The following is a 15,754-nucleotide window of genomic DNA, read 5'->3' as shown; positions in this document are numbered from 1 at the left end:
GAAATACTTTGCATTCCTTAGATATTAATGATTTCATTTTCTGACATGCAACATGTATGTTGCTAAAACATGTGTAGTGTTGTCACCTTATATGCTGGGAATGCTTTTTCCATGTTTAGGACACAATTCCTTAAGATAAAAAAATCTTATCCACTAACCAGTTTCTTGTTATCTTCAAAATGATAGAAAGCTTTAGTAATAAGGAATTTTGATGATCATGCAGGTTTTGATTGACAACATTGAGGAATATGCACCGATAGTTTACACTCCTACAGTAGGGCTGGTCTGCCAGAACTATAGTGGCTTGTTTCGACGTCCAAGAGGAATGTATTTTAGCGCTGCTGATCGGGGAGAAATGATGTCAATGGTGTACAATTGGCCTGCAGAGCAGGTTCTGACATATTTATATATGTTTTCTTTTGGATTTGTAGAATTAATTATCACTTTAGTTGTGTTACATTTTTTTACATATTTACATATTATTCTAAACCATGGTATCCTCCTCTCTGCTTGTTTAAAATGAGTTCTTTTGCTTCAACATCAAATAAAACATAAGAAAATTAAATTAACCTCAGAACTGTTGCTGCCTTTCCAGCCTAATTGTTTTTCAGCCTAAAGAGAATATCTGAAATATGTCCTAGATGGTCCCATTTTCTTTATGACTTCATTTTGGGATTATGAACCATTTATGGCTCCACGTGGTTGGGTGGTAAAACATTTTCAAGTTACTCCTCAAGTTTACAGGGATGGCTTTATATGGATCCTTGCTGAGTAGCTATTGAAGATTATTTCTTGAAGTCAATATGTTGCATTTCCTTGGAAGAAATCTATGTAATATTGTTTTGTAAAATCTTGAAGAAAGTACAAGTCATATATATATGTATCATGAAATAAAAAGCTATGTAAAACGGGTAAAGGGTATCTCTAGGAGAAATAAAGGGAAATGTGAACATATTGTATTATTTTAAAAGATGAGTGAAGTTATGATGATGTCATGACATTGTATATTCTGTTGTATTTCAATGATGATAATGATAATGATAATGATAATATGATGATGAATAAATAAACACGTACTCTTCATAATGTTATCAAATGAATAATAAAAGTAATTAGTGAATAAAAGATGATTTGGTTAATATGTGTAGTTAATGGTTTAAATCTATCTCATATATCTTAATTGCACGATACGTAAATGCATTTGATTCATAAAGCTTATGACATTAGCTCCTGATTTGGAAATGGTAAAAGTAATTGAAGTTGTATAAGTATTGCTTGGGTTAAAGAAACAAACAGTTAGGAAATAACTAAGTGTTTATTATCTAAGTTACCGATTCGGATGCGGATTCCGGAAGCGGATACGGGATGCGGGGATTTTTTTTTTTTTGGATGTGGATGCGGGAGGAAACGTATATATATATATATATATATATATATATATATATATATATTAACATATGTAACGAAATGCAAGAAAGATACAAAAACAAATCATTTGATAAAGCATAATATGACTATGAATCTATGATACTTAATAGTTAATTGAACCCTTAAACAAAATTCAAGATATTTCAAAATTCATATGATATTCATATATCAATATCAATATGTGCTTGTCCAACATTAGCGTTTAGTCTTGACTCTTAAACAATAAGTTCAAATAGGTCATGTTCAAGATTCCAACAAAATAAAATTTAAAAACATGGTAAATGATTGAAGTCTGAAGATTCAATCAATCAGAGTCTGGCTCTGAATCATAGGGATTTGCAAGAAAATCCACATTCTCATTGTCATCTCCAACTGCTGAAAGATCATTTGAACCAAGCATGGTTCCACTTATGCTAGATGCACCACGTGCCACACTAACATCATCACTGTCTCCAACTGTAACAAGATCATGAAGTGTTGCATCCAAATTTGCACACTCAGGGGCTACATCCCAAAGCTTTGTTGCCCCTTCCTTGTAATGATCATTCTTACGTGACAAAAGACGCAAGTTGGTGTGGACAAAGACCAAGTCCTCAGCTTTCTTGGAGCCTAACCGGTTGCGCTTCACCGAATGGATAAAGGAGTATGTACTCCAATTCCTTTCAGCAGCAGAAGAACTAGCAACCTATATAGTTGTCACAAAACATACAAATGAAAAGCAAATTAATTTTATAGAATGTGTGAAACACTAAATTCTACAATGCAAGTGTAAACATAAAATTTTAAAACAAATTTACAAAACAAAATAAAAAACTTACTTGTGATAGGACTTTGATTGCAAGAGGTTGAAGATGCTTGAAAGGTTGACCATACATGTACCACCATGTGATAGCTCCCATTCTATTTTGGTCCTTTAGTGCAAATGGAGAATGCTTTAACCCCGAAGCAAACAACCCAAATTCTTCCCTCACTTTTTCATGCATTTCTTCCAGTGGGAAGAGTCTTGAAAGGGCTTTGTGGCACCCCTCAGCAACCTCCTCATCCGCAAATGGTGCAACTCTATCCGACATACCAGCTATCTCCTCACTATAGTACCTAGGAGATAAGGCATATGCAAGGAGGTGCAATGGGGTAGTCATCTTATTCCAGCGATGGTTGATAATTGCTTGCACTTGTTTGCATAAGGCTTCACATTGTGTGGGGTCACTCTCATGTGCTTGTATAGAATGTTTTACCTTCTCAACCATGGTGTCCATGTCATCATACACATCCCCTAAGCAAGGTGTATCTGTATCAGCAAAACGGAGCATAGTCATGATGGGCTCGGTGAAATCCAATACATATGCCACACGAGCCCACCAACTCTCATTCAAGATCAAATTCCTAATCCTTTGTGCTCTTTCTGAATTTGAGATCTTCCATACACCCCATTGATGACCGATGACCATATGACTTAATGCATCTTTTACCTTGAGGAGTCGTCTCATAACGATTGTATGAGATGCAAAACGGGTCTCAGCAACCTAAGCAAGTTAACAATATGTCAATTGACAATATAATTATAAATTTTAATTTTTAACTAAATTACAAAACCATGAAACTTAGTAATTTAAAAAAATTAATTTACCTTCAGCAACTCCAATTTGGAGTATGTTCTAAAAATGGATTGTGACATGTGGTGGTTGGTCACAAACATCTGTATGTCCTCCCCCTCTTCATATATTTTCTTCACCCAATCTACTTCAGTGCCAATCCTCTGCATGATCAAGTTAAGGGAGTGAACAGTGCATGGAGTCTAAAAAATATGGTCATACCGACTCTCAACTAAAGCACCTGCACCCCTGCAATTTTTGGCATTGTCAGTGACCACCTGTACCACATTCTCACTACCCACCATCTCAATGGCCTCAATGAGAATTCTAGAAATGAATTCCGAATCCTTCACTTGCCCTTCACAATCAATGGCCTTCAAAAACATTGCCCCTTTGGGGGAAATTGCAATCACATTAATCAGTGGCCGGTTTCTTGTATCCTTCCAACCATCTGACACAATAGTTAGACCCGAAGTTTTCCAAGATTTTTTGATTGGTTGAAGGTCTCTCTCTATATGTGCCCTCTCTTGTTGCAATAAAGTTGTACGCACCTTTTCATAGCCCGGGCTTGTGTAGTCAGCTGGTGATTCTTTGATTGCTGCCACCATTTCTTTCCAATATGGTGATCTCACCAAGTTGAAAGAAAGCCCATTCGCATAGAGGCAACGTGCAATAGCTTCATCAGCGCGGTCTCTTGCCCCCATTTTAAATGCGGTGTCCAATGGGCCTCTTTTATGGGTTGAAATTTCCACTTCTTCCTCATCCTCTTCTGGCACAGGTACTTGAAGGAATGGGTGTTGGGAGGATGCCATTGGTTCAGTGGGTGTCTTTGGCTTGCTCTTTGAGGAAGGACCTTGATAGTAGCTTTTTTTTGATCTATTGATCAATGCATCAGCAGCTTCTTGTTCTCTTACAAATGAAAGTATTTCCGCGCTAGTCATCCCATTACCATTTTTGCCTTTGCACATTCCAAATCTTTTGCCAGCAGGGCCCATAAAATGAAGCTTCACTCGAGAATATGAGCCATTGAAAGGTTTTCCTTTGTTACTTTGACAATAATTGCACTTCCAATAGTATGAGCCACCTCCCGAAACCTGTGATATCCGTGTCGTATGTCTCCACAAAGGAGAACCTACATCAATTTTGAAATTATCAGTCCCTTCCCCTCCTTGGCCCCCCACTGAACTTTGACTAGCACTACCACCGGTATCCATTCTTGTCTAGTTTTTTGCAACCTATTTTATAAGAAAATAAATTAATTTTAATTAGTTCCTAACAACGATGAACATCAATGATCATGCATACAAGTGGAAAGAAGTGAGAAAAACTACTAAAATAGATACCCGAAGTTGCTTCTACATATCTTTCAAAAAAAAAAAATTGAACAAGAACTTTAAAAAAATCTTCAAGAACTTAAAAAAATCATCAAAAACTCAAAAAAATTCATCTAAATACTCAAGAAAAGGATTGATCACTTACCTTGAATGGTTTAAACTTCTTTGAGAAAGCTATCTCTCCCTCTTCTATCGATCCTCTTCGAAAATGCTGAACTTAGCTTCACAATGAAGGAGTGGCTGTAGGTGCAAACAAAACTCTAAAATGACTCTTGTGAATGCTTCTATGTTGTCTTCTAGGGTCGTTTTAGGGTTTTATTGTGAAAAAATGCTTTAAAAAATGCTTTTAGTCACATGTTGTTTCATTGTTTTAAGTTAAAATATACTTTATTTAATTAGTTTTCCGCCTAACTCCCGCGGATGCGTCCGGATGCTCCCGGATTCCCTACGGATGCTGCTCGGAAGCCACCCGCAGGCATCCAGAGGCTTCCCGCATCCGTCCGTATCGGATGCGGAAGCCAGGGAGCAGGGCCACGAATTGGTATCAGAGTTTATTATCATACCCTAACTTCTATAAGGTTAGATGTAGATTATCCTGATTAAAAGTGATTAGGTCCTACTTGAAGATTGAAGAATATAAAAACAGTTGATTTAAAACCCAAATTAATATAACATAGAAATGGACGTTAATTGTTATATGGTTTAACTTAAATTAAGTGAGAAGCAACTAAGGAATACTTGTTGAGTTGGTTCGATAGAAAACTTAACTCTTGAACTTTGAAATTAAGCAATGTTTAAGAACAACATTAACTATTAGGGCTGTTACATCTAAGATATGGCAAGCCAGTAAGTAAAAGCAATTAAAAAAAAAATATCATTCACCAAACTTAGTAACATTTTCTAAATGGTCACAAAGAAAATGGCCCACTTACTTTAATATCTGAAACATGTTCTAGATGATCCCGTTTATATCTACTTATTATTTTTTACTTGGTACATTATTCCTCTCAATATCCATTTCTTTATTACATTAGGATTTATTCTATCACTTTCTAGTCTTAGATCTTGAGGAGAACCTAGTCACTTTCAGTTATGTTAATCCACATAGTCATCTTTATAGAAGTCAGGGCAAGAGACTAAACATTTAGATAGTCTTTCCTAATCATTTCGTTTATTAATCCTGAGTGATATTTATACAACTTCAGTTTATTATTTTTACCCCTCTCAATTTAGAAGGTAATGTTCTAGGCTTTGTGAATCAAGAAAATGAAGTCATGGACCATTTACTTTAAAAAAGTGTATGTCTAATTTAAGTTTTACTTTCTTAACAAAGCACTAATGTATTGAAGCACAAAATGTGTGCACCCAATGTATTGAAGCACTCTTCTTCACTAAAGGGGGAAAGACAAGTGAGATCAAGAAAGAAAAAATGCTGACTTAGATGAAGAGTGTGCTTCTCTCCTTCTAGTGTCCAACTTTATGTGAAATCCAAATGATATTAAAACAAAAAGTAGATATGTAGTGTATTGGAGCACTCATTTTCTGTATTAGTCCATTCAATTGCTCCTCTCCATTGGGTGGAGAAAGGTAACTACAAATCAAAACATGTACCTATAGAGATGATGACTGATTTTATAGTATAAAAGTTTAAATAAAAGGATTTTAAGTGGAAACGTGTATACAAGAAATGCGTAGGTTTTAATAAGATTTGTAGTTTTCAATGGAGTACCAATAATTGCAAGAACAATATGTGAGAAAAAAGAAGTGTTATTTTCATTTCCTTGATCCATTCAAGGTTCTTTGAGATTATTGGTATGATATTTTGTCTAGGAGTGTGTGTGGAGGGCATCCTTATGGCAAGGATGGACTATTAAAGTTTATTCGTGACAAGGCTTAAGATTTTAGTTCACAAAGTGTTGCACAAACATTAGTGGCAGTTAAGCTTGAAAACAATTCTTGGGAAACAATTAAATTCATGTCACCAAGATTGCTTAGTAATTTTGTTGTAGTTATTATTTTATCTCCCTTTCTTATTAATCCAAGTCTATACATCTTAGGTTTGTTCTTTCTGTCCCCCTTGGTCTTGTGACTCCTATTTGTTGTGTGCTGTCCCTTTTTACAAACTACTTTCATTCCAACTCCACTTTTCCTTTCTTTCTATTAGAATTTTGGACTTTGACATCATATCACACTTTCCATCCTTCCCTCGATCCTTCTTTGTATTTGTCAAACTTTAGGACTTCTCTTTACTGGATTAACCCTCGATACCTCATTTGATAATGAGTCTTGTGGTGTATCCAACCCTTGATCCTTGATAGTCTTGCCTTTATTTTAATTCTCTTCCCAAATTACCAACAAGTTTGTAATGTCCCCTTTCTTAGCTAGCACAGTGACTATGGGATCATTCCATTATTGCAACTCTCGTAGACTAGTCGTTTGGATAGAGGGCACATTTGTTCACTGTTACTTGCTATTTTGGGACATCTCCAGAGTGCTGAGCAATTGCCGATAGGTCTAGGTGCATCATCTTTTTGTTTGGTTCAGTTTGAGAGACTTACTATTTATAGTAAGCTAGTTATTTTGGCAGTTACTATATTTGGTAGTGGCTACTACAAGCAGCCATGGTATAGTGCAAAGTGTCATCAATTGAAGTTTTCTGCTACCTTCATTTGGAGTGTTTCTTAGGACTTACTATTTATATTAAGTTAGTTAAGAGGTTTGCTAAACTTAGTAGGACACCTGATGACTAGTCAAAACCCCATTTGTAGTAGCAATTAATGGTTTACTGAGGGATTAATGAAAAAAGTATAATTACTGATATTAACTAACTTATAATAAAGTTATTTAATGAAGTCACTTTAATGATCATTTAAAAGGACAACAAGGCCATGACCCATCAATTAGTTCATTAAATGACTTAATTTTATTTTTAATGATGCCTAAGTCAAAATTACGGAAAAAATACAAAAGTTATATGACTATAAATGAAATAAAAATAAATACAAATGATTTAAGTTATTTGAAAAGTGAAAAAGAAGATACTTGGTCGATTTGTTAAGAGGAAATATTATAAAAAGCCTTTGAAAGATCCCTGATAGATGCCCTTGCTGATCTGCTGTAGTTTTTAAATTAATAAACTATATTTTCCTGTGATTTCTTTGATGGTCTTTGAGAATAGACAGAAGTTGCAGAAGGTTTTGTTTTTGTTTTGTGTTTTTTGATAGTTTTCACAATAGTAATGAATAATGAACAATAAACATGAGAGGAGACTGAAAATAAATAAGAACATAGAACCAAATCAGAATTGTTATAAATCGTACCAGGCAGATTTCTGATTTATAAAGCCAAATAATAAATTCAATGCAGTTCCAAACAGCTTACATCCAACAATGATGCCAAACTGTTACAAATGGCAGCCGTAAGACTGCAAGGAATCACGTCCTAGCTGAAAGAATCAATCTGCAACGCTGAAACCATAAATCTGCAACCTGAATCCACAATAAAGAATGGCGTACTCTATCCCTGATAGCAACGCACACTGTCCGAAGAATCCAATGCCAATAACTGTTGAGGGCTACGTCCCAGCAAATCCAGAACCTAGGGTTTGCGTCCCAAATGAAGAATTGCTCTCTCAGAGCCAATTCACAAAAACAAGTTTTTCAATATGCAAAAGATAATAAGAAATTAGGTTTCCATCTTCTTATATCCCCTTCCAACTGTAAATCGAACCCCAAAGGGAAATTACACTTTGCCCTTGAAATAAAATATAATAAAATAACATTTTCCCAATTAAAGTCATCCATGCTATAGGAAAAACATTACTTTATTAAAATTCCATAGCTGAAAGCACCAAAAAGTCTACAGATAGTAAAAATCATGTATAATAATTCGAGACCTTTCCAACGAGCTATAACACATAGGTGTACCTGATCAACTGAAGCCAAAATCCCCTTATTACTCCAAAATGGTTATATTATTAACCTTATTTTAATTTATTTAATCACCAACTTAGGAAATATTTAGATATATTAAAATATTTCCCAAATGGTCCCAAAAAGCCCAAAATGACCAATCAAACATGAATCTGACCTTGTCACCTGTCTGTGACTGATGCCGGACAAGATGTGTCAACTGGTAGTCCATCCCTAAAATCTAGGGATGCTCCTAAAAAGTAGGGGACAACCCCAATCAACCAAAATTGAGTCCCAATGACTCCCTTGCTGTGTGCACCTCTGAGAGAATTGTCACTGAACTGGGAGTTCCTCCTAAAAAATAGGAATGCCTCCTAAAAAATAGGAGATGCACTCTAAGTCTCTAGAACGTTCGCCGAGGTCTCCAAATGTCTCCTAGACCACTCCTAGTCAATCCCTACAAATTAGGAATCCCTCCTAAATTGTAGGAAACTGTTGTCTACTGCTCCAAACTACTTGGAAAGCTCATGCATGACTCTCAAAGTCCCTGAGTTGGTTCCCTCTACGCTCTGCTGGCCTGTGGGTAACCAGATAATAGACCAACCCTGCTAGAAATGTTGTCACTAAGGAAGGGCAGAAATTGGGGACATGACAGCCTTCACATGAGAAAAAAGAATTCATTCATGACTTGTGCTTTATGCTTTTGTTTGAGTGGAGATGAAATCAATACAAGGGTTTAAAATTTCAAGATTGAAAATTGTGAATTCTTCTAAGTTTTTCAGCATAGTGAAGTGGTGAAACACCCTGTAACATACCAATTTTCCTAATCAAGTTTCAATATAGAAATAAGCTGATTTCCTATTTCACATGACTAAAATTTTCAACAACTAATTTAAATTGAAATAAAATCTAATGCTGATTTACTAAGATTATGAAACGTTAACAATAGCTAACTAAATCTGCTGAACTAATTATCAAACATATTCATTTAACCACTTCTAGTTATTCCTCCAAAAATAAATAGCATATATTCATGAAAGGAAATACAGTTTGAGATATTTGAAATCAATTAACTTCTTTAACAAAATAACTAATTTTAAAGTAAAATAACCTTCATCTAGAAAGAAATAACTAAGATACAGAGGCTAAAGAACATATAGATTATTTTGTGAAGCTTCATTTGTAGGTTGTCCAAGCCTTGGCTTTGGTGAGAGGAGAAGCATTGACATAGGCATAACCTCCCAACCGTGGACCATTACTTATCCCCACATATTCTAATTTAATAGAACGGCCCCCTATCCCGAGGTCGGGCTTGGGATGTTCATTAATCTAGCCATCAGAGTATCCAGGTGGGTTGAGGTCCCAACAGTTATTCGACAAAATAACTGAAGTGTCTGGACAACAACAAGATCAATTGTTCCAGCAAATCTGCCTAATTCCACCCTTGCCAAGGATTTCAAATGTGGGTCGTCAGACCTGATCTCCACCACTCGGCTTGACAACTTACTTCATGAATGGAACATGCATGAGTTATTGCATTATTTAATTGTCATGTTATTATCTTATTCTGATAACATTCTTGTTTATTGTAGATTCTCTGCACCTCCTCACCTATTTTAGGCCATCAAGCCAATGATTCCTTGGTGCTATCACATTATATTCACTGTGATACTTCACACCTTCTTCACCATACTTTGGCATTTCGCCTGGTGAATTCCTTGGTGTTCACTTAATGAGATATTTAAACATGCCAATTAGGCTGTAATGGTTTAATATTGGAATGTTACTTTTTTGTCTTGAATCATAAAAGAATTCAAAGATATTTATCTTTTATCATATAAAGAAATATGACAAACTTAAATAAGAAAAAGGAATGCATCAAATTTTATTATTCGTATTATGTTTTGCAAATAGAAACGACAGATTAAAAGATGTGATAAAATTGTTTTTTGAATCAGAGGCACAACATCCTATGCTATTACTATGAAACCCGATGACATAGACATCAACTAAAGGAGCAATTTCATATTCATTACCAATCAGGAAAAGAATGAAAAACGATATTATGGAATGTATCAGAACTCTTACATGACTATGCCCGATTGTGTGTTGGATGAGTTCGCCAACCTTAGCTGAGACCCACAGCAAGACCAATCAGCCATAAGCACAGTATATCTACTAATCGAATTGTCTCCGCAAGTTATATTGATGCTAGTAGGGGGGTTCAAATGTTTAAAAGGCTTGAAAGCTGAGAGCAGGGAAGAATGCCGATATATGTTTAAAGGTTTCATAATATAGACTTGAGCTAGACCTTATGGCTACCTTCATTTACAAGATTATATTCATAACTTGTTCAAATCGGCTAAAAAGAAAAGAAGAAAGGAGGGAAAAAAATTGAGAAGGAAAAGAAGATGAAAGGTTTTAAATAATTAATATTATTTACAATTGTTTTATTTTCTCAATTATGTTTATATGTACATAATGGTAAGGTGGCATTGTTGGATTAATGTTTTTAATGTAATGGTGTCACTTTATTATTATTTACATATGGTCATGTTTGAAAATATAAAATTATATTTAAATGATATTAATATTTGATAATTCTTAAAGGTAAGAACTTATGTATATTTTACATTGTTCTATTATAACGTTTTTACTTATAGCTCATGGGGTTCCACCATGAAATATGTTACCAAGTCCTAATAACCTTGCCAGGATAGTTTTAGGTCAAACCTGTCGCTTCTGATGACTGAACCATACGACCATCCCCTTCCGATGACCTCGTTTCGCAATGCTTCCCCTCTCTCTCCGGTCTTCATCTTGTAATCATTCAAAACAACATTCTCACAAAGACATCAAATTCAAGATTTATAAATTGTTAATTAAAATCATCAAGTGACTGTTAGGAATTCCATCAATATCATAATAACTAACTTTTTCATCGTATATGTATAATGGCTACAATTAACTGACTCTATTTCACATGATCATGAATAAATTGATACAATGGCTAAAATTAACTAACTCAATTTCATATGATAATTAAATCGATACAACGGCTATAATTAACTAATTCAATCTCACATGAACATGAAGGAATAAGCAACAACAATAACTAACATGTTATAACAACATCTATAATGAACTAATTCAATTTCACATGAATATGAAAAAATAATTTGGTTCAACGGCTATAATCAATTTAAAATTTAAGGGCAAAAATTGGGATGTAACACACCCAATGAATTATGCCAGGCATAACCTTTATTCAAAGGTCCAGATGCAAACTAATTGAAGTTTTTTTGGAAGATTGATTAATATGTCAAGGTTAAATCTGCAAAGAATTGAAGCAGTGATTGATTGACTGGAATTTGTTGAATTCAGAGGCCATACTTGTGCAAATTTGAGAAGAAATTTAGAGAATACATAAGGGTTTGAACTTTGAAGGCTGAGTTTGAAAGTGAATTCTAGATCTATTGTGGCTTCCATTTGTTTAGACATAACTGCATTTGTTGGTTGAAGAATCCTTTTGCCGCTAATATTCTTCCTTTCTGTTGGGTGGATATTTTGCAACTGACAGTTTTTTAGAACTTTTGTCTTAAAACAGTAGTTCTAGTCACAACTTGTGAGACAAAGCCTCTCCTACCTTAAAAGGGAAGGCTCCTCCTCAATGTTACTTGGATTAATTTAAGGTAAGCAAGAAATTGAGAGAATCTAAAAAGGGATGTTACCAATATTCTTTCCCTTTTTTTAAGAAAGAACCCAAATACTCATTAAATGGGTGATGGGAACAATCCATAGTAACACGGATATGCATCCCCCCGCCTCTTGCCCCATGTCTTGGAGACGGGGATGCATTGGGGACTCCGTGCCCCTATCCCCAACGTTGCCACCAAATTTTGATGGGGCAACGTCCTCGTCATTAAATAAATTAAAATTAAAAGGTGACTATATTAATTTAATTTAATTTTCTAAAAGCACAATTAATTATTGTATTGCAAGGGAGAAGCTTCTAGAGTGCATTTTCTAGAAATACAACTAATTATTGTATTGGAAAGGGGGAAGCTTCTAGAGAATGCAATTAAATAATATTTTATTTCCTTCTGGAAGGGTGCAGGAAAATAATAAATACAGGTGAGAGCTTCATTGTTAATCATCTAATTATTGTGAATTGCATTTGATATAAACTTGGGAGAAGAAACTAAGGTTTCTAATTTCAGTCAGCCATTGGAGAACGTCAACTCTTTAGTGTTGCAACCACTTGAGGTGGTGAAATATCCATTGAATTTGGCATTTAGGAGAGCTTCATTCTAGAGTTCTATTTGTGCTTGAATTGGAGAATACATTTTGGCTGCTATAGTACGCATGCACAGTGCCGCGCTACAGTATTTATGTTTGATTCATTTCCATTCTTGGGCATCACTATTATCAAGTTCCTCTTGCAACTATTAGTAGTTAGCATTGTAATTTTTAGGCATATGATTTTGCTGTGATCATTTAGAATTAGATTTTGGCATTACTGTAGTCATTATTGTAAGCCCATTGTCTTGGCAAACTCAAAGCAACATTGTACAAGAGAACGAATTCAATAAAGGAGATACATGTTGCATACCATTTGTTTGACGAAATGTCCATCTAATAGCACATATGATCAGCATAATAGTTGTATATCAATTGTTTGTCAAAATGTCAGTTGGCTGTAGGTATGCATTCCATATCTAGTTTGCATGTATATGCATTGAAAATACCAAAAGAACTGCACTTGCATATTAGTTCATTGTAAGAGGCATTGTAATATCATTTGAGAACATTCTAAATCTCTTAGCATTGAAAGGCAGCATACAAGTTTTTGATAGTATTCCTTGGCTAAAATCAGTCAGTTTGGGCAAGGGATATTACACAATTCAATGCAATATTCAGATATTTACTCATTTACATCTTTATAGCTTATATTGCAATGCATCTTTTCATAAATAGCATATCAAGTACCATATGTTTAGTATACACAACCCCACCGTCCCCCCATCATCTCCAAACAAAGGCCCTTTTGTCTCCCTACCATCCCCCCATCCCCTTGGGCGATGTAACTATGGAGCAATGAAACTCTAACCACTTCTATGTCAAATTGGAACAATGATACCAATAAACTCAAATCAACTCACAGATTGATCGTAAGCTTACTGGCTTAGATCTATCTCTAATTTCTAAGCTATAAGGATGAATAGGGAGCTCATAGACTCCTATACAATCCTTCAAAAATGAGTTTCCACAAATGGAGGACACAAACTTCCACAAGTAGATAATTTCTAACTCTAATTTTACCACCACAAATGGAGCACACAGACTTCCATAAAAAATGATTTCTTAATTCTAAATATCTAAGTTATTTTGACACAAACTTAAAGTAACTAATTCTATGGACGCTTTGAATATAAACAAGATTGCACAAATTAAAGAAAGCAATACAAATTGTAGACACAACTTACAATTTACACCACCACAACCATTCCTAGATATAACTGTGAAACAAATTGCCTTCTTCTATTCACTTCTCTTTGAAACTTGTACAAATAAATCATAATTATACTTGCACCAATTCTGTAGAGTTTTCTTGCATATTAAAAGACAATATTTATAGTGGAAGGAACTTCCTTATATAGGCCAAAGAGAGAGAAAAGAGGAGAAAAAGGTGGGAGAAACTCAACCACCTTGACTAAGTCAAAAAGGAAAGAATACTCATTCAATTACATTTCTGATGGCATGCGTAATTCAATTGCATGCAAATCAATTACATACAATATGTCTTCTGAACTACAAGCAAAAAGATGTAAACAAACTAAAGCAAAATGTTGAAGCTGTTGAATTTGAAGGAATCAATCTTGTAGATTATCAACAAAGGCTTAGAATTTGGTGATGTAATTCTGGATGATTGCAGGATAAAGAGTTCCTTTATTTTGAGCTACTACATTCACTTTGATATCTATGGTGTTGCATTTTTTGATAGCCTCTTGATTCCCTTTGATGAATTGCTAGTTGTCATTTGAAAACTTGATGTAATCAATCTTTTTCTCATTCCACAGTTGTGAATTCTCCTTTGTCAGATTTGCACATTTTAGAGTTTCAGATACTTTGAAATCTTCTCAATGATGTCTAGATGTAAACTCAGAACAACTTTCCCATTAGCATCTTTAATTGATTTTGTTTCTGAATTGAAGTGATTGACACATTCACACACAAACTTAGGTTATAGGGAAGCCATTGGAAAAGTGGAGAGCAAATGAGTATTGTTTCTTTTGATTCGAAGCATTTCTTCTTGACAGGATGTCTCTATTCTTTGAACAAATTTTGACATATCTACATGATCAATCTCTGCATCTCTAATTCCATCATATGAGGACGAAACTTGGGATGGGGTGGAATGAGCCAATTCCTTGTCATACTGATACTTCATTTTATCTTTATCTTTGGAAGGTGAAGATTCTTCGGACATATCTTGACTTGGAGGGTTTGTTGCAACATGAAAATTCCAAAGAGTGAAAACATCTTCCAATGGGATTGAATCCACGAAGGTTTCAAAATTTGGACAATAATGGCAGATCCATGGAGGATGATTTTGTGTATGATTTAGATACTTTTTGAACACTTGATAGGCTAGAAAAAACATAGACAACTTCTTTTGTGGGCAAAAAGGGTCAAAATTGAGTTTCCCTAGGTGGATTGCATATGGGGCAAAACATGGATTTTGGCTTGAATGGCTATTAAGGCAAGGTGGTGTAGTTTAGAAACATGTGTATAGGAAACTTCATGTTAGAAAATGAGGGCTTTCCCAAAAATTGGGATTTAGAAACACATTTACATATTGGTTAAAAACTCATCATTTTTAACTTGTGTAAATGTGTAATCAGGGTTTTAAAGTCTGATTACATATTTGGGAAAAATGGCGTTGGGAAAATTTGAAGATGGAATGAGAATGAAGGCTAAAAATGTGGGTAAAAATGTGCATTTCTTGGGACAACTCTCATCATTTTCTTCACAAACTAACTCTCTAAAAGCACCAAAAATAAGCAAAGAACATCTAAATAAATGAACAAACATGTTTACAAAACAAGGAAAAGAAAAGAAAAACATACCTCTTGCAGTGACACAAAAATGAAGACTTTCAAACACCTCTACCTTGCAAGCAATTTTGTTTTGGAGAGGAAGAACCTTCTTGCATTTACAAGGAATGAGAGTCTGAATTTATTTGTGATTGAGAACAAAAATCTAGGGCTGCTAATGAACAAATGGGAGGAAATGAGCGAAAGAATACATCAAATTGGAGGGGAAAGGGTGAACCTTGGAGCAAGAATGAAGTTGGAATCAAACACCTCTCTCCAAATTGAGTGTCTCAAATGTATTTACATATTGCATAAATGACTTTTTCAAAACACTCTTCCTTTTGCATAAATGACTTTTTCAAAACACTCTTCCTTTCAAGACCTAAATTGGA

General features: G+C 34.8%; 1 protein-coding gene across 1 annotated transcript in view; it reads left to right on the top strand.

Moving 5' to 3' along the window:
* The window catches only part of LOC149529877 (NAD-dependent malic enzyme, mitochondrial-like), a 262,335-nt gene that overhangs the window by 48,488 nt on the left and 198,093 nt on the right, over positions 1-15,754 (top strand). The window contains exon 4 of the mRNA XM_089810059.1: positions 224-391. Within this exon, the coding sequence (XP_089666185.1) occupies positions 224-391 (168 nt within the window). The remainder of the gene's footprint in view (positions 1-223; positions 392-15,754) is intronic.

The sequence above is a fragment of the Cupressus sempervirens genome, chromosome 11 (assembly GCF_028749045.1).
Source record: "Cupressus sempervirens isolate cs-2001-9-10 chromosome 11, ASM2874904v1, whole genome shotgun sequence".
Lineage (NCBI taxonomy): Eukaryota > Viridiplantae > Streptophyta > Pinopsida > Cupressales > Cupressaceae > Cupressus > Cupressus sempervirens.
This window is presented reverse-complemented; position numbering and strand designations above follow the sequence as displayed.